Source organism: Dermacentor variabilis, chromosome 2 (genome assembly GCF_050947875.1).
Source record: "Dermacentor variabilis isolate Ectoservices chromosome 2, ASM5094787v1, whole genome shotgun sequence".
Taxonomy (NCBI): Eukaryota; Metazoa; Arthropoda; class Arachnida; order Ixodida; family Ixodidae; genus Dermacentor; species Dermacentor variabilis.
In genome coordinates, this window is record NC_134569.1 from 248873016 (window position 1) to 248893604 (window position 20589).

Below are 20589 nucleotides of genomic sequence, written 5' to 3' on the forward strand. Positions count from 1 at the left end.
CTCCACTTAGGAAAGTTTACCATACTAATATAGTCCATAGCAACAAAACAATGTTTCACAGAGCTGTTTGTCTTATTATGACGGTCCTTTATGGTATACGGTAAATACGGGAAAGTTTCAAAACGCGCCGTTCTCTCGACTGCATGCACTAACTGCCACCGATAAAGACGGTAGGCTTTGCTCGCTGGCCGTGGGTGTTACCAGTTACAGAGAAGCTTCTGCTAGCAATAGAATGCACAGTTTTTTGTGAACTCTTTAGTGCATGCATGAATATTAAGAGGCTAACTGAAAATACATTTGGATATCTGTACACTGTCAGCAGTAAAGAGCAAGCCAAGGGAACTCTGTCGCACAGTGGTCACTGCACACTGCCAATCAAGACACCAGCAACCCTTGGATGGTGTTTCGAGCACTTCAGCGGCGTAGTGCTGGGCGCTGATTATCATACGAGATGCACTTTTGACATCACTTTATGATATTTATCATAATTATGTGTCAGTGACAATTGAGCAACACCCCTGCACTTCACTCTAAAAACAGTTTGCACCCTTTGGGGTGTATATTTGTCCCACAACAATAATCGTCATCTGCCTTGCTTGCGTTTCCTTTCTTGAAAACTCGGCGCTCGCTACTTTCCTGTCGAGAATGCTGCGTCACACTGATATCGCGCATGCCGTTCGTGACTGGGAAGTACCGGGCTCTCAGTGTTAAAGAAAGGAAACGCGGGCAACACAGACGACGATTATTGTTGTGGGACAAATATACACCCCAAAGGGTGCAACTGTTTTTAGAGTGTTTCGCAAGCTCCTACTGTCCTCGTACATCTTGAGCTTTCCAGATTTCCGGCAAAATGCAGCTGCATTTAAGGGCATCTCAAAGCTTGAGGACCGAAATAATCTCGCGGCGCTGGCATATGACAATTCAGTAGCCGCAAGTAGTGTGCTGTGATGGTATCCGGCCGTCGCTTATCCATGCTGCTTTCCTCGCCGGATAGCTTGCCTTGGACGGAAACCGAAATAAATTCCTGCTCCGTTTGGCAGCAAAGCAATTTGTGCATAATATGCAAAACAACTAGCCGGTCTTTTCACAAAACTACTGCAATCAAAACCACCACAAACTGGTATCTCAAGGTGCGCTAGGGCTGTGTCGGTTGTTCGTCTGCTTCTCGTATCCGACCATGTAGAAGGTGCTCGCAACAGCATTTTTGCAAACCGCCAATTCTTTTAATGAAAAACACGGCACAGAACGGCAAGAAGCTTAATAGCAAACGTCGAAGCAGCTAGGCCTAGTGTTGCCGCGATAGTGGCTACACGGCTGCCAGCAGATCTGCAAGCGAGAGCACTGGTTCGAAGCGCCGAAGTAATCAAAATGGTGGCACTAGTGGCTTTGATTAATGCTGTTTTGAACCTGTGGTCACCGCAAAAAATCTGGAAAATCGGACAGCGAAGGGTTCTTGCGTCTGAAATTTGTTACATTCTTATACATTGACATTATGGGCCACAAAGCCGTCCAATTTATCGGGCGTCCAGAAAGTCGCTCATTGACTGCACACTGGCAACTCCTCCAACGGATGACCCAGCGTCAGAGACGATTCATTATGATTCCTTTGTTACTCGAACTAGCGTTATCGTGATTTTCGTTCCCTTTCAATATAGTTACACCTCATTTTCCCTGAGTATTCCCACGCTATTCAAAATCCCTGAGAGTTCCCGGTTTTCCCAGTTGGCAGAAACATAGTTGTAACATTTAATGTTCAAAAGTCGCTCCCAACACCAGTTTTAAGGCATTCAAGAAGCGCATTTACTTTTGAAGAGCTTTAAGGGCCCATGAATCTCCTTTTCCAAATTAAAGGGTTGTCAAAGATTTCAAGGAGGTATACGAACTTTGAATGCCTTCCACTGAAATTTGGTATGAAGAGGAAGTGTGCTTGATGATGTCTTACGTACCTTGTAGGGAAGCTGGTAAGTACAATGCAGGAACTATGGCTAATTTTATTTGCTCTCCTGACTGCATTTCCTGACATGCCTTTGGTGTAAAAATTGGTTCCTTTTATGTTGTTGTTTTCTCCTTGCACCCCAACTTTTCCCTGCTGGTTTGCAGTGTTGCATAACTCAAATCACTCTAACTAGTCCAGCTTTGTTGGAGACAAATACCCTTTGGAGAGAAAAATTGGCCCAAAAATCTTCAAAAGAGTATGCATTTGGACTGGTTGGTTCATGATTACGAGCAGTAAACAGCGCTAAACAACACGACAAGGAGAGGGACACAGACAACAGTGCTGACTAACAACCAAGTGTTTTTATTCTTTCAGTCAGTGTATATATAGTCCGCCACTATCGCAAAGCACGGAATCAACCGAATTCAGCATGCGCAAGGGCGAAAATTGCAATTCATGCGATAAGAGGCAATCTCTTTCAGAAGGAGAGAAATAGAGGGAAGGCTTACACATGCTTCACCACTAATATGAATGTGGAAAGCTTCGGAAATAAAATGTGTGCGGTCATCACGGTATTCTGAGAGATAGGTCACATCTTTAAAAGACAGCTTGCAGCCGCATTCATTACAATGCAGTGATAATTGACCATCTCTAGCTCGTTTTTGAACTTTGAGTGTTCGTGCATGTGGTCATTGATGCACCGCCTCACTTGACCGATATAAAAATGCTTGCATGAAAGAGGAATCATATAAACCACACAGTCACAATAGTCAACAACAAACCCCTGTCTGTGCCAACGTTTTTAGATCTCTTTCAGTTTGGAAGCTCCCAACGAGCTGCGCATGAGAAAGCGGCCCCCTTCCGTTTCCACTCACCATGCAGCGCTGCGGTCACTGTCGGCCCGGAGAGCTCGCGCTCGGCAGCGGCTGCGGCAGCCATCTCCGCCGGAAGCACAGAATTCAAATTTGTTGGCCTTTTTTTAGTTGTCACGTAGAAAGTGAACTCAGTCTCATGGTTAAATAACTGTTTGGCCTGAGCAGTAATGGTGAGATAAAGAGCAGGCTGCAGCAAGATCGCGAAAAACTGCGATCGTTTACTTGCTTCGCGCTTTATCTATCGCATCGTATTTGTGATGTTTATCCTGGATAGTTTAGTGCCTGTTGGCGTAACGCTATCAATAGTTCTTGTGAATAGTTCACGAACCATAAAAGACGATTTAAAATAGTCATGTTCCGTTCTGTTTCTAGAACAGTCACGAAATTCTGCGCTCTGTTACCGACGTACGGAGCACAGCACAGAGAGCAGGGTTTTTCACGTTCACTTTGAGCATTTATTCAAGCGCACACAAACAAACACTGAATGCAGACACACCTGGTGCAAAACATGGAAGGAATGCCTACAGAAGACGAGCTTTTTTATTTGCAGTAGTGACTTTTTCTCTGCTTTCCAGCCGGCGATTCACATCTCTCGTGTAGAAGTGCTTGCGTGTAACTATGACAAAATTCAACACCTGGCATGTAAAAGAGGCCATATGCTCTGCACATCCAAGCCGCGCAAGGTTTCTCAATTCCAACTCGTCCAACACCTCCCAAAACATATCCGCGGAAAGTGGGCCTTTTTTCAATGAAATTGAAACTGCTCTGTTTACAATATTTGTAAACTCTAACATCTTTTTGGTAAGGTGCTTTAGGCAGCCTTGCTTGAAGCTCCTGTACACCGTGAGGTATGAGTGACTGCCAACAACTGGCACTGGAGAGCTGATATCCTCTATGCAGGAAGGGCATGTTGTACTTTTGCTGAGCTTATGCACCACATAGCCTGAAAAGTAGTAGGAGGTGCTTTCATCTACTTCTCCCTTGGAGTAAATGTGGTCACTGCCACTGTGCTGGGGCAAGTCATTAGGTTCAGAGGCTAACTCAAGAATTCTGGATTCAATCAGGTCATGCAGGTGTGCTTGCTTACAGCAGTGTGCTTCTCTCGATTTCTTCAGTGTGTCTTGAACACCTACAAGCACAGCACTCGGTGCACCCTCCACACTTCCACGAAGACCGGTCTTTATAGGTGTGTACAGACTAAGCAGTCGGAATATTTGTGTGAAATTCACGACTGTACCACACAGCGTAAACACGCACACGTGAAAAAAACCACTGCTTGCTACTTTGACAAGGCGGCTGCAGCGGCGGCGACGATAGGGATGGACCGGGCCGGTCGGGGAAACACTGTGGCGAGCGCCACCGCGCGGCAGGAAAGAGAAAGGCGACACTCCGCGCGCCGGAGCTTTCAAACTGAAAGAGATCTAAAAACACTGGTCTGCGCTGCTTTTTACAACCTTTTTTGTTGTTCTCGGCCACCCGATTGACTTGATCGCACAGGCTACCTAACTTATTTCTAGCAGTGAACAGCAACCTAACGCCTGCCCTGCTGACAACCTTTTTTGAGATTATGCGCAATGTGGCGCACATATGCGCTAACCGCAACCATTTGCCTTGAGCGATTCTCAGGTTGAATAGCTGCCGATTGCTTTCTTTTAAGGCTTGTTGTGAGGCCTTTAGCGATGCTAGTTAAAAGCGGTAACGGGAAACCTGCGAGCTTCTGCCTTGCTACTTGCAATTCGAAGCTTGCATCCACTTGATGGTCACAAGACCTGATGAGAGCCCCCTTCATGCTAAAGCAATACTGCACTTGACTATCTTTGAGTGTGCGGAGGAAATGGGAAGAAGGCTGTTATGAGATTGAGGAGCGTAACCCCAACATACATGATTGCTTGAGAACAATAGCTCCAAGTCTAAGAAACGCAGCTTGTTGTCTGACTGATTCTCCGTGGTCAATTCAAAGGAATATAAAACTATGCGGAACAGGTCAAATATTATAGCAGCAGCAGGCTGCACGTCAGTAGTGTTAGTACTGTAAAAAATTAAAAAGCCATCAACGAATCGCATCACTTTTACAGTGCTCGTCTGGCTGAGCTTAGTTCCAAGACTGCGGTCATAGCTGGCCAATAAAATGTCGCTACAAAGAGGGGCTATACATGAACTGAGGCACACACCTTTCTTTTGTATAGAAAGCTTATCTTCCATGGAGACGAAAGTGGAAAGCATGTAAAACCTTAAGGGGGGACGTGGCTTTGAAAATCAATTTCCTTATTTTTTCATGAATTTTCATGAAAATTGGCACAAATGTTTAGGATGTCTGCCCAATGCTTCCACAAAAGTTTCAGAGTGATATGTTGAGAACATCTTATTCAATTAAATTGAGCAGAATTGTTCTCTCTCTAACTTTCTGGAGAGCCTGGGGAAATTAAAAAACGTGATTGAAGGCTTGTTAAGTATTGACTGCATAGCTCAATGCGTGCTGAAGGTCGTGACATTCTTGCTTTTTTTTTTCGCAACACAAATTTTTTGGAGGACCATATTTTATGTTATTTTCGCATCAAGCGCAATTTTGGGGTAGACAAATAGCCATATCATAAACTTACAAAGGGTCAAGATAAGAAAGCGAGGATGTCACAACCTGCACTGTAGCCCAAGGAATGTGACAAAAAAACGGAGTCAAAATATGTTAAATGGTAACAAAGAAATCAGCTCCAGAAACAGAGCAGAAAGGCAGAAAAACAGTTTTGAGAAAACGGCTCTTAAAGTTTCACCTTCTCCTCAGTTCTGTAAAAGGCACCAAATTTGTAGTCTTTGGGGTGCTTTGTGATCTGGGGCTTCTTGTACATGTGGCCTCTGGTTTGGTGCGCCTCCCCCCCCCTCCCTTTTCTTCTTATAGGGCATTCTTTGCTGCTGCTGCTCTACAAAGAGCATGGTGCCCAAGTTTCAAACCATGTGACGTGCAGAACTCTGTGTGGGCATGAATGTAGTTGCAGTGTACATTCAGGCAGCCTGTACCCGCAGGCTGCCTGATTGATAGCAATCTCCAGTTCAATCAGTGAGGAATTTTTTTTTTCTTTTGGTAGAATTGACCATGTTACTGAATGAAAGCTCCGAGTGTCAGCAGCCTCCCAAGTCATCTTTACATGACAATGGCTGTAGAACATAAGATCAGAGAGAAAGTGATAGATATGCAGCTGCTAGGTGCTTTCCAGAATTGTACTTTTGTGTGATGTCTCAATTACTTCTGCAGCCAGGTGTCTGTGCCAGCCCAAGGGGCCTAGTGAAGAGAGCTCATGATGACATTCTCTTTATGAAGGAGTGCTATGATAGATATTGTTATGAGCTATCGTGACAATATGATATTAGAGTGAATGCGCAATATGCTTAGCTGTGGGTCCGAGGTGCTGATGTGCGAAATGCCTAGGTGTAGATACAAGGAGCCGACACGTGATGTGCTTAGTCAAGTCCGAGGTGCCGATGCGCGAAATGCCTAGTCGCAGGCTCGGGGAGTTGACACTCCATGCGCTTATTCGCACAGTGCGAAATGCCAACACGGGAAATGCCTAGTCGCAGGCTCGAGGTGTCGACACTCCATGCGCTTACATTCGCGCAGTCCGAGGTGCCGATGCACAAAATGCTTAGGCAAGGGTCCGAGAAGTATGCGTGTGATGTGCTTCATCGCCAAGTCGGAGACTCCCTAGGCGTGCAATGCTTAGCCGCATGTCCGAGGATTGCATGCGCGATGTGCTTCGTCACGAATTCTGAAACACTGAGTGCTGAAAGGCTTAGCCGCATGTCTGAGGATTCCGCGCGTGAATCTCGGTCGCGAAATCCCTGTCGCCGATGCTCGAAACGCTTAGCCGCAAGTTTGAAACGTCCACAAGCATAGGGATTGGCCACGCTAGTGCGATGTCCACGTAGCGCCCATTTTGACACGTCGAGATTTTGGCGAGTGGAGACCTCCAAACTCCCGAGGCGCAAAGAGCCGAGCAGACGACGTGAGCACCAGACCAATAGCGAACCGCGCTAGAGTCATGTGGCGGTCGCAGCCAATCGCAGACTCCGGCACAACCTTCAATCATTTGCTTTTTGTGCGCTTGTTTCTGTATGGAGGAGATAGCTGAAATGGCAAATTTGAAGACGGAGAAATGCACTTTCCAACGAGACCAAGATGGCGGCGCTCGGTCACGCCGTTCCAGAGATATTGTGGCTTAAAAAAACGCTGTTCTATCTTGATTTCCGCGAGTTTTTAGCCATCTTGGCTGATAAAACGAATTCTTTAGTGCACTTCTGAGTGGTTTACAGTGATGATATTTGGGTATCAGATAGAAAACGGGTTATAGAAACTGAAAATGTGATTTTCAAAAAATCTATTTTTTGACAATATTTCGCGATGCAAAAGTTGCGCCCCCTTTAAGAGCTTTAAAAGCTTGTCGACACTGATACCACATGCATTCTGGAACTTAGGAACAACGCATTTTTTTAACGCAATGGCCGACTGTCTTCTTAGGCAAAGAGCAATACAAGTCCTTCTGTGGATTCTGTGCTTTGAGATAGCGGCGGAGTATATATATGCTGACTGAAAGAATAAGGACACTTGGCTGTTAGTCAGCGCTGTTGTCTGTGTCCCTCTGCTTGTCCTGTTGTTTAGTGCTGTTTACTGCTCATAACCAAATATCTTTTCATGTTCCTTCACTCCAGGTTGGCGTAGAGCAGTTATTTTTGCTTGATTGAACCCTTGTATCATCCTTGATCAACCTAGCCTTTGCCATAATTACCGTAACATGTTTTGAAGTGTTTTTCTTTGTTTTCTTGAAACAGGATTTTTGATGGTGTCACAGTTTTGGAGTGATGACATCTCTGGTTCTACTTATCCTATTACAATAATAATTTTTTTTACAGAAAGGTAGGCAACTAGAGAATGCATTAGGTCTACGAGTGAATATTATTATTGAAATTCTCAAAAAGTAATAACCTGTTCTCAATGTTACTATGGGTTCGTACATTAAGGTTGACATACTATAACTTTGGCCCAAATTAGTCTAGAACATTAATTCTTAAAGCACATCATACCCTCATCATTTAACATCCCCCCCCCCCCCCCATCTTGATATGCTAATCTCCTCCAAAGAACTAGCAGAGAGCTACAAACTAGCTACAGCTACAGAGCTACAGTCTGTGCAAAAAACAAATTTCTGAATATATTAGTAAAACTACCAGTTGTACAGGGGAATCAATTACATGTTCTAAAGCAACATGGCAAAATGCATAAGTGATGCAAGTTTGATCAAATTGTGCCCATTAATAAAAATAATGTTTTAAGCGAGGCACCATGTAGGAATCGAAGGTCTCAAAGCCAGAGTCAAAAAAGCTGGCAATAATTAAACATGTGCGGTTATCATTTGGCTGAAAGATGTGCGTGGTCTGTCCGCTGGTAGAGAAGCTAAGTGGCGACGAGGAGTTCTGGCAAGATACCTTGTATGGGTCCCGAGCACTTCAATTTCAATGTAGATCTTGACAAGGTGGTCTCTAGCGATTGCTATCGTAGCCACTGTTGATGCACTCTGAGGCAAGCCTCGACAGATCTGGAGCGCTTGAGCCTGAACACTTTGTATTGTACGTAGATTCGTTTTACCTGTGTTGGTTATTGCTCGCAAGCTGTATCGCAGAAAGCCTAGAAAAAGCACCCTGTACAGTTGTAACATGACACTTGTTGACATTCCCCAAGCCTTGCCAGTGAAAAACTTGAACAGGTGGCAGATGCCTGTCAACCGTTTTTTCACGTATGATACGTGAGGGCTCCATGACAAGTCCCTGTCGATTATGACGCCTAGAAACTTGTACGATCGAACATGTGGTATTATTTGGCCATTTTTCATTACGCTGTAGTTGTCATGGGTTTGCGCGTAAATGGCACTAGTGCACATTTGTCAGAGGAAATTTCCAAGCCTCGGTTACGGAGGTCGATAGCAGTTTGGGTGGAAGCTCTGTGAATTCTCGCTCGCAACTATAGGTGTGTTACTGCAGACGTCCATATGCAGATGTCATCCGCGTACATTGATAGCATGACTGTGCTTGGCACGTGCTCAAGGAGAGCAATTAAAGTTAGATTAAACAGGGTGTCTACCAAGTTGACATTTCCGAATTCCCCGAGTTTTCCAGACTTTCCCTGAGTGCCACTGCAAATTTCCCGGAGTGATGCAGAACTATGTTTTATGTAGACGGACTGAAACCATATCGCCTGATGCTGTCGCTCTCTAGTAAGCACATGAAAAATTAAAAACATGACTTAATCCAATTTGAATACTAAGGAGCAGTGTTTATGTTATTCAAAAAGAGAATAGAAGGCATGGGTTAGCAAAATGCACAGCAAATAAAGTATCTTCGAAAAAAAATTGCAAATGGGGTCGGACATTATCACATACGAGTACGAATAAAAAGGAGATGCATATAGAAGCAAATATTTTCGAATATGAGCTATTTCTATCAACTGATAGCAACCTCAGCGGGATGAGGCCCGAACTCTGTCACAATTGAGATTCTCTCTCAACAGCTCGTAAGTCAACCTCAACTGTCCTGACATACTCTCAGCTCGCGCACGACGTCAGAGTATTGTGTTTCACTGCTTTAAAGAGCTTATTTTGGTTTGGATAAGGGACGCCTGCATCTCAGCATCAGCCAAAACTTTATTTTTTGAGCTCAAGCTCCTTCAAAACGGCGGCAGCAAGTTTCCATTCCCGTTTATTCCTCAATTCGTAGGTCATTTCTGTTCTTGTCCGCCTTCCGCCACTCGTTCGCCCCAAGGACCATTTGAAGCATCTTGGTCAGTTGCACAGTCTACGACCGATTTTTTGAACTCCCTAGGGGCCGCGAAAATGTCAGAAAAATCGGCCAGTTGGAAAAAAAATCCATGTCATTTACTGCCCTTAGGGGGCTCAAACCGCCACAGGCACGTTCGAAAACGCTCTGAAGGCCTGTCAGTACACATATTAGGCATATCGATGCTCGTACGGTGACAGGAAATACCGGGTGCCTGCGTGTATAATTAAGGAATACATACTGTGTTCCGTGGCCCTTCTCACGCTTGTTATGCTTCACTGCAATACTTTTGCGTAAGCTTCACCAAGTAACACTCCTGTACAGAGGCAAAGCTGACTTTCGGGAACCGGCATTATACAATGCATCGTGCTTTCCAAGCTTCGAAGCCAATCGCGAGGATCGCAAAGGTGGAGTCCGTACCATTGCTGACAGCAGCGAATTCTTTCAATAAAAAACACGGCACCCAACGGCAAGAAGCTGCATAGCGAACGTCGCCGCGGTGGTGGTTACGGCTGCCAGCGGATCTGCGTGCGAGAGCGCCGGTTCGAGGCGGCGAGGTAATCAAAATGGCAGCGGTGGTGGCTTTTATAAATGCCGTGTCGGACCTGCGGTCACGGCAAAACGTCCGGAAATTCGGACGGCGAAGAGTTCTTGCGTCGGAAATTTCACACGTTTTTATACGTTGACTCTATGGGGTACGTGGCGGGGCCGCGAAGCGGTCCAAATTATCGGGAATCCGGAAAGTTGCTCGTTGACTGCACACTGGCAACTCATCCAGCCGACGACAGGGCGTCAAAGACGATTCATTGCGATTCCTTTCTGTTGCTCGAGCCAGCATTACCGCGACTTTCGACCCTTCCAATAAAATTGCCGCTAATTTCCCCTGATAGAGGCCCAAATTCCCTGAGTTTTCCCTGACTTTTTACAGACTACTCAAAATCCCTGAGAATTCCCGGTTTTCCCGGTTGGTAGACACCCTGTTAAATAGCACAGGGCTAAGGACATCCCCCTGGGGGACGCCCCGGTAGCTATAATGTGGGGAAGTATGGCCTTCCTCAGTGCTTACAAAAAAGCACCGCATGGAGAGATAGCTCCGTATCTATTGAAACATCCGACCACCCACTCCTACCTCTCCGAGAGCAGAGAGCATGGCTTCATGCGTAACATTGTCATACACCCCTTTGACGTCGAGGAACAAAGAAGTGCAGAGGCGCTTACGGCATTTCTCATGCTGAATGTAGGTGACCGGGTCGACGACGTTATCGATCGATGATTGACCATGTCGAACGCCCGCCATGGCATCCGGGTAGGTGTTGTGGTTCTCCAAGTACTACTCCAGGCATCCTAGGACCATTCTCTCCATTACTTTTCCCACACAGCTTGCCAAAGCGATCGGGCGATATGATTACTGTTCCCACGGCGACTTGCCAGACTTCAGCAGTGGAACAAGGCGACTTGTCTTCCAGCATGTAGGTAGCGCACCATCTCTCCAAAATTCATTTTACAGCTCAAGGAGAGCACCTCTTGCTCGCTCACCCAGATGACTCAGAGCTCGGTAGGAAATTCCATCAGGTCATGGCGTTGATGCACGGCCAGACAAAGCTAATGCTGCCTTAAGTTCGTGGACTGAGAATGGTAAATCCATGCGGTGATCACATGGCGGCGGACAACTACTCGAAGGTGTTAGAATATTGAGAGCTGTGAGTTGGTCGGATAATCTGGCGCAGAAATCCTCTGCCATGTCAATCTGCGGTCCCTTTTAAAAGAGGGCAAGAGCCTTGAATGAGAACCGCTGTACAGGGACTGTCCGGAGACCGCGCACCGTTCTTCATAGTTGCGATAAAGGCTTGCCTGGATCTAGCGACTCAGAGAAGGCAGTCCAACGTTGCGATTCGAGCTTGTCTAACTGGTGCTGGATCTTCTTTTGCGTGTGTCTGGCGGTTCGTAAATCGTCCATTATCTCCGTACGTCGGTATCTTCGTTCAGCACGTCGTCGGATTGCTCGAAGTCGTTCTAGTGCCACATCAAATTCCGTCAGTTTCGAACAGCATGTGAGAGTAAGCATGGTGTATTGCACCGCACTCTTGATTGCCTCTTCCAAGTCAAAAGATGGATTGGCTTCGCAGTGTTCTTCCATGATTGACTGAAATTTATACCAGTCCACTCTTTGGATCGTATCCCGTATTTTGAAGGAGACAATCCTCTGATCTTGATGTACGTGGGGATATGGTCGCTTCCATGTGTCTCTATGTCCGCAAACCACCCAGCACGTCTGACAAGGCTTCCCGAGACAAAACCCAAGTCAAGACAGTTGCTGTATATGGAGCCACGTAGAAACGTAGAACTTCCATCATTCAGCAGCCAAAGTTCATTACTGGAGGCAAAAAATACCAGCGCTCTGCCTCTCGCATTTGTTTTCTAACTTCCCCAGAGTGTATGATGGGTGTTGAAATCTCCAATAATGACCCAGGGATTGGGAGTTGAGGAAAGGATGTCTCGTAGTCTTTTGTGACCAAATCGGCTTGATGTAGATAGGTAGGTGTCCACAAAAGTAAATGTAAAATTATTTTTCTTTACTGCTTGGCATATATATTGATTATCGTCATTAGGTGGCACTGTCTGATGAATGTAAATAAGGTCACGGCGAATAAACACCAAAACCCTGCTGTTTTCACCAGCAGTTGACAACATAGACAATTCATATCCAGGAAGCCTGATTGTGTTCGATAAGTTCGGCTTGCAAATGACGATAACGTGAACATATTGGCATACACAAAGTGACGGAAATCCGAAATGCGTGCTCCGACTCCGCAGGCATTCCACTGAAAAATAGTTGCTTGTCGGACCTCATCCCTAAAAGACAGTGGCTGGGGAGCCACAATCTACTCAAGGGTTGCCAGCATCGGACTCAGAGCGCCCAGTACTTGTAGCGCACTTCTGGCAGACACTTCTGGCACTTCTGGTGCATGCTGTTTAGCAACACAATAATGGCATTCATTAAAGGCCTAATAAGAGCTATCACTTGCTCATATGTTTTCCGCGACCCCTTGGATACAGCACTTTGCTGTATTGGGGGCGGCTTCTTCTGCGGCTCTTCTGCCGGTCGTGTACGCGGAAGTGGCAATCATTCCTTTGTAGAGAGAGATCTGGCAGTTTCTCCCATAGGTGTTTGGAGTGCTGGAAACTTCCGCTGATGATGCTGCTTGACGAGTTGACTTTTCTTTAAAAGTTCATATTTTCTGTCGTGATGTCCTTCGATGGTGACGTCGTCTTTGCCGCAATTTCACAGTGGCCTCTTTGTGGGTAGAGTTGCCTCTCACCATTTGTTAGAGAATGGTGATCACTTTCTTGGTCTGGGGACAGTCTTTAGAAGAGGCGCAGTGATCACCCTGACAGTTAGGACACTTCAACGTGGTTGCACTAATGTTGTCTTCTAAGTGGGGTGCGGCACATCGAGGGCCCACGGCAGAATTTCTGCAAATACCCTTCACATGGCCCATTTTCCGACAGTTGAAACATTGCACTGGCCTCAGAAAAAATGGTCGAACCTGGTGCCGAAAGTGGCCAACCTTCACATAGGATGGAAGGCAGTCACCTTTGAACGTTATCTTTACACAGCGTGTGTTACCGAGGCAACCAACATGCACAATGACGTGTTCACTTGCTGGTTTTATGAGAACTGGGAGGTCTGTGTTAGGTATTTCATTGTCAATGTCATAGATGACTCCTGTTATTGTGGCACCATTCGCTGGCACAATGGAGCGGACCTTGATGTTACCCAGCTGCATTACATGTTGTAGTATGTTCAGCGCGCTTGGGTTCATCACATCGATTGCCAGGATGTTTTGCCTAGTGTTTATCCTGACATCCTTGATCTCGTTTGGCATGGTGTTTTCTATATATAGGGAGAGTGCTTGCCTGTTGAAGACGCGTAGGTTTTCAGTAGCATTCTGTGGCAGAAACAGGATGGAGTGAGGCCATCATTGAGGTGCAGTTTTCACGGTGTTTGAATTGGACGCCGAAGATGCGTTGAGAATTCTTCGTTTGGCCTTGCAGTACTGGACAAGTTGAAAGCTGTCTTCCGAGGACTCGTCAACTGATGCGGAGTACAGCTCTGTGTGCTCGCTATCACTCTATGTATTTCCTCGCTTTCTTGAACCGATGTCCGCGGGTGAACAGGAACAGGGAGGTTCCTTGACATGTTGTACATCCATCACCGCGATGGAGGGGGCGGTAGACCCCACAGGTGGAGCGAGAAGCCCAGAAAAGCACAGAGACAGGCGAGAGGTGTTCCACAAGAGAAGCACTTCATCTTCTATGTAGCAGACCGTTAAACATGGCGGCTACATTGTCGATTTGCACCACAGAGGAAATGAGGGCAGTGATTCGTTTTTTGTTTACAGAAGGTGCTAAACCTGCGGAAATTATTCGTCGAGTGCAAGTGCAGTATGGCGGCAGTTCTTTATCGCGAAGCAAGATCTACGAATGGATAGAGCATTTCAAACAGGGAAGAACTTCTTTATGTGACGAGAAAAGGTCAGGCAGGCTATCGATGGCAAAGACTGAGGACTATTTGAAAGTCGTTGAGGGTATGGTGATGAAAAACAGACGTATCACAGTCGATGAAATCGCCAACACTTAACATATCAGTCATGGTCGTATTCCATCTTACTTGACAGGCTAAATTTTTGGAAAGTGTATGCAAGGTGGGTCCCGAAAGAACTGTCAGCGCAGTATAAGGCACAAAAGTTGGACAACTCTCGCAAACATTTGGCGAGGGAGATGCAATTTTGCAGCTTATTGTTAATGTAGATGTAACTTGGGTACATCATCGCGAACCGGAAAGTAAGGCTGCGAGCATGGTCTGGAAACACTAATCATCACCAGAAGTCAAGAAATTTAAACGTGGACCATCAGCCGGTAAGATTATGGTAACACTATCCTGGAACACGGAAGGAGTGGTAGCCGTTCATTTCACCCTACTGTGAACAGTGAGAATTATTGTGATGTGTTGCGAACTAAACTGAAACCTGCAATCAGATCCAAACGTTGTGGGAAAACTGTGAAAAGGTGTCATTCTGCAGCAAGATAACGCTTGGCGACATTCTGTCAAATGAACGGCCAAAACAATAAAGGATCAAGTTGGGATTCGAATGGCTGGAGCACCAGTCATACGGTCCAGACCCGGCTGCAGGTGATTTTCACATATTTGGACTATTGAAGGAAGCGCTCAGGGGGAAGAGGATTTGAAGCTGATGCAGAAGTCATTGATGTGGTGCAAAATTGGTTACAGGTGCAACCCAAAAACGTTTTTTCTGACGGAATAAAAAAAACTTGTGAAATGTTGGGCAAAGTGCGTTGAAGTGCAAGGTAGTTACGTAGAAAAATAATGTATGTTTCAGTTTTCTATCAACAAAATAAATGTACCTTTTCTCAAAAGTCCCTTTACTTTCTGACTTCCCCTCGTATAAACAAGGTTCTTGAATTACAAAGTTTCATTAAATATGGGTCCTTAATTTGTTCATTTCACGGCCTTCACATTTTTCATATCAGCTTCATGCACTGTTTGCTGGTTTTGAACTTATATAGTTCTAAAGTTCATGTGATATTTTCTTTACTTATTAAGTATACAAAAAAGGTGGAAGCATTGATATCAGTTATTTCTGGCAGAATTTTTTTGGACGTAAGAATATATTCTTTTATGAAAAAATACATATTTTACGTCTTGATAGTGCATAGTGCTCAAAAATTCGTTTGCGGCATCTTTAACAATGGCAATAAAGTTATTATTCATGTATTTGATCCCTCGACAAATACTTTAAAGAGCAGGCCGAGGTGGAACGTGAGCCTCCCCCGAACGAAATTTCTGGCTCCGCCACTGGTTGCGACTACTATGTTTTTAAATAAAACATCAAAACATAACAAACATTACCAAAAATTAGCCCATTTGTAGCGGTGAGGAAAGCGTTCAACTAAGCAAATGCAGTGTTCCTCCACTGACCGGAGCGATCCTGCTGAGCGGCAGTGGCTGCTGCTGCTGCTGTTGTGCAGTCACGTGATTGGTGGTGGTGGTGGGCGCCAGGCCCAAGCGCTGCAGCCTCAGGGCCTCCTTGAACTCGCGGTACGTCTGCTGGTGCACCCGCCGAGGTGGAGGCGGAGCTTCCTTGCACGACCTGCACATGCACCACCAAAGGGACCTTGTATCTTTCTCAAGCAAGGATCATTCATTGCCGAACTATCCCCTTCAGGTGCGAGTTAATTCTGTCTGTCAAAATTTCATTTCAGCATATACCTTGAATATTTAGAATCATAGAAACTGTACTGCAGAAGAACAGATCAGAGAATTTTGAATTTTCAAAGTTTTCTCAAGTTTCAGGAACGCCAGATTTTAGAACATCCAACGTCTTCATGTCCAGCATACTAGGAAAGCACACATCGAGCCACTTGAAAAGTAGCCTCATGTAGAACACTGTCAGAGACTCTGAAAGGGGAACCAATCTCCACTCTTGTCCCATAAAGTGCTGAATGGACTCGGCTTTCAGCAACATAGTGCATGTAAATGAATCAGTGGTGTCTGGTTCTGGTACCACGAGACCACCACAACAGGTTGCGATGACCTGGTGAGTCGCCTGTTCCACATACAAAGCCATACGTACTTGGTGCATGTTTTGAACTGGTTGCATTCGGTAACATAATTAATTGCAGTCTAGACTCGTTACAACGGACCTGCATATAACAGACTTTCAGATATAACGGACTGTATTTCAACCTTAGTTTGCTCTACCTATTTTATTAATGCAACGAAGTTCGCTTTTAATGAACCGCGCTACAACGCACTATCAGCTATAATGAATGAAACTAGCGACAATTTTTGTCAAAATAAGGCTTATCAAATGGACTTTTGCCACGTTTGACACGGGTTGACAACACGCTTGCGAGGGTAAGCTGACGATCACAACCCAATATCGTGCATGCGAGGGAAGAAGGCCGGGCAGAAGCATGACGTCTTTTGCACCCGAAGCACGGCGCAGAGGCGGAGAGAGAGGGAGTGGGGTGCGGGGCTTTCTACTCTCGCAGCTGCTGCTTACGGCGCAGCCGCCGTATCTTGAAAGCGATCTGCAATGTAGGCAAAGTGCACGACCGCATGAGCCTCACCTTCAAAGTGATCTGCGATGTGTACAAAGTGCGCCCAGTGCTGGTAGCTTCATATGTACTGTGCTTTCGATGTTCGCATTAAAGGGAGAGACAGCGCAAAGGTCAATTCGCCTGCTAGTGCTGCCACACTTCCTCACTCCGTTTTGACAGCGACATTCCGCGGTCATCAAGCGAGATGTGTTTATCTTTACCTGTGTGCGCATGACACCGTGCTTGTTAATTTAGTTAGTATGCAAATGTTTACAACTTTATACAGCCGACAAAACTACTATCCTTACTTCACATAGCTGTCAACTAATTTGCTATCGCAGTTGATGCTTTGCCTTTTTGGGCAAAACTGTGATTTTTTTGTTCGTTTTTTTACTTTTGACGTTCGTCACCCACTCTTTCCAATAACTGTTACACATTGCGACCAAAGTTCCGGAAGTGAGGCATTTCGAATATTACGGACTTTGGACAAAACGGACATTTTTGTTGGAATATCAGAATCCATTATAACAAGAGTCGACTGTATTTATTGTGCTCCCGGAGAACTGTGGGTCCGTGTCGTAAATACTGAGTCAATAGCTATCCAATAAAAAATAAAAATGAGACAAAGGCTTTTCGGACAGTGCTCCTACAAAACTCCTGTGAGAACAGATAATGCACAAACGTTGAACATAAACTTAACTTTGAGGCGACCATCATTCCTACACAAGTCAGGAAAGGTGTAACGAGGTGAGAACATATGCGAAGATAGCTGATTTGAGGCTTCATTCTGTTATGCTCCATTCGGTTATACAGACAGCCCACTATAAAGACATATTTCACATAGTTTGCTCTCAGCGTTTGCCTACCTTTCAAGAAAGAAGCCGTTTCGGGAGACTCCCTCGCGGCGACCACACGCTGCGGTATTCACTACGTATTTGGTAAAGAGACAGCGTCTGTAAACGATTGTGCTTCCAGTTTGACCAAGATTATTATTTTCACAGTAAAAACTTCCCGCGTTTTCAGAGTACTTAGAGAAACCTACAAGTGGTGTTTTTATTGAATGCCGTAAGCCAAGCCTATGAGGAGTGTGCTGCGTTATCCCTCATACTACGCAAGGGAGGCGCTTCTGACAGGTGGCGACTCCGTAAGTCCTCGCCCCCCGAAGCCATGGCCACACAAAATAGAAGTTGAGGAGGAGCGCCATGGCATGAGAGCAGGGCAATGTTAAAAGGGGCCCCGAAAGACTTTTCGAACATACCGTATTTACTCGCATAATGATTGCACTCGCGTAATGATTGCACCCCTGAATTTTGTCGTCAAAATTTTTTATTTCCCATGTAATGATCACACCCCGAACTTGCCGAAGCGATATGTTGTGTGCCAAGTCTAGCTAATAATGATTGCACTTACCATCTGTCGACTGCTACGCGAACGACTCTTCAAGACAAACCAAGCGGTCTGCACACACCAAACATTCTGAAGCAGATGCCCCATTTCATTCATCACTTTCCAAACTTCCATGACAAAAAAAAAAAAAAAAAAAAAAAAAAAAAAAAAAAAAGAAAAAAAAAAAGCTACAACCAAACTTGCCTTTAATATGTGTAGGCTTTATAACGGTCGTGGTCAACAACAACAAAAAAAGGCGGTCTTCAATTCTTCTCGTCTGCACTCGTGGGCATGCAACCAATCACGAGCGGCAATGATAGCAGCCACGTTTACACCGATACATTGGAAGTGTACCCCATTCATACGCTGATGCTTGTAACACAGCTAAGATATTCACCCACCCTTACCGGAAGCGTGCCTAATTAGGATAGTAGTGAAGACAAATGCCGCAGTTTCTGCACCATGCCCGCCATGTGTTCCTATGTCCCTTGCAGCTAAGCGCGCTCATCTGTTTCTGTCCCCTCAAAGTGGACATGGCTACGTTATTTCCGCAAACTTGACGATATTGTTGCGTGTGGAAAGACACAGACAGAAGAGGCTATTTACAGGCTATTTACACTGGAGCCAGGCAGCCAGGCCGACACTCGCTCGCGCCAAGCGCACTGACCAACTTCATCGTCATTCTCGCGGCGGCTCATTTCTTGAGCATCGCTCGACGATATCGTAATAATGTTAATGATATTATTCATTACTGATGCGGAAGAAACTGTTTCAATGCAGGTGATTTACACATGACAAGAAGAAAAATTGCATTTGGCAGGTTTGGCTTGCTCCACCGGCCTTTTTTGTTTTGTTGTCCCGCACTACATACAGTGGCAGCTGCCTATTTGTTGACCTGTTGTTATCCCGCAGCAAATGCGGGATGAAAAAAATTTGTTTTTCTTGCGGGAAATTTAACCAGCGTAATGATCGCACCCGTGCATTTTCGTCAATTTTTTGGGGACAAAAAAGTGTGATCATTATGCAAGTAAATACGGTAGTAAGAAAAGATTGCCGATCTGTCATGGAGGCTGCTGTAAACATGTGAGCCAAATATTACTGCACTGCATGTAGCAGGGAATTTCCAGTCTACTATCAAACACAGCGAAAAATCTCTTGCTTTCGCAATGTCGTCATGCGGCATCATCGAAAGCAGCTGGTCCATCAAAGCTATTGGCTGTTTTAGTGATTGCAAGAGCATTCTCAGTAATACTTAAGTGCTAATTTGGAGTTAATTAAATGAAAAATATACAAGTTTGCGATCTCAAAAAGACCTGAATATCATTTCATCTTCGCACTGCATGTAGCTTTGTCTGCTGCGCATGGCCTCCGAAATGGCAGGGGCATGCTGCATAGTGTAGTCTACAGTGGCCACCATGGGATGCTGCGACGAGCCCTTTCGCTGCCATGACACTCAGCTTTTGGCCGGGGCTTTACTCTCTTGGCTTCTTCGCTATGCAGATTCCAGCATGCTGGCGGAGACGAAAATAGAGAGGGATCCGTGTACAGTCACCGACTGATTTTTCCGCACTCCAAAAATTCAGACATGCTCGATTATTCGTACAGCTTCGCGGCACCACCATTCTCGCCATAGACCATAACGTATAACAACTGCTGAAAGTTCGGACACCTAGCAACCTCTCGCCGGATTTTTCGGACACTCCTTAAGCCAGCTGGATCGAGAGCACTATGCACCGACTCTGACCGGCGCATGGTTCGACTTGCTGAAGGCCATTTTTGTTTTGAACGGAGCCTCCTTGCTGCCCCACGAAGTGACGCTATTGCAAATCCCCGCTCATCATCATCATTTCTGCCAGGTTCGATAGAGTGGCTCTACAGCAGTTTCGGTTTCAGCTTAGTAAGCCACGTCAAGACAAACCAGCAGCTGATTTGTTTCTTCGCGCACGACGCTGCGAGTAGGCCACGGTTTTAGTTTGTGCGACTGGTGTCGGCATGGTGGTGTTTGCTTTGTGTGCTGTGTCGAGGTTCCGGTGATCCAACGCGGCATACGGAAACATCGTGCCAAGTGTCTAATGGCGCCGACAGTGCCCGCGCAGACTGCGCTGGGGAATGCCGGCAAGTGGGTGCCGGTAGGCCTAAGATCTGTTGCCTTCCGATGTGCTCCCTACTGACACGGAAAATGTTCTGCCGAGACCTGCGCAGTGGTTGCATTGCTATTCCGGACACCATCTCATTTGACAGTTTCACAGGTGCTGACACTGCTGTACTGACATGCACAGAACTCGACGATGGCGAGATCATTCGTCAGTTTTCTGTTGCACCACCAGACGATAGCTCAGAGTCGGAAGATGACGCACCATGTGCAACGCTGCCGTCGCATGCGGAGTGTGTACAAGCAGTGACTGTGCTCTCAGCCGCCTATAGTGACCGTACAACCCTCTCCGAGATTCA

At 45.7% G+C, this 20589-nt stretch overlaps 1 protein-coding gene across 4 annotated transcripts in view; it reads right to left on the minus strand.

Moving 5' to 3' along the window:
* Lrch (Leucine-rich-repeats and calponin homology domain protein) overlaps nucleotides 1–20589 on the minus strand; it is a 246742-nt gene that overhangs the window by 105029 nt on the left and 121124 nt on the right. For all 4 annotated transcript variants that reach the window (XM_075682826.1, XM_075682824.1, XM_075682823.1 and 1 more), the window contains one exon: nucleotides 15629–15800. In XM_075682826.1, the coding sequence (XP_075538941.1) occupies nucleotides 15629–15800 (172 nt within the window). The remainder of the gene's footprint in view (nucleotides 1–15628; nucleotides 15801–20589) is intronic.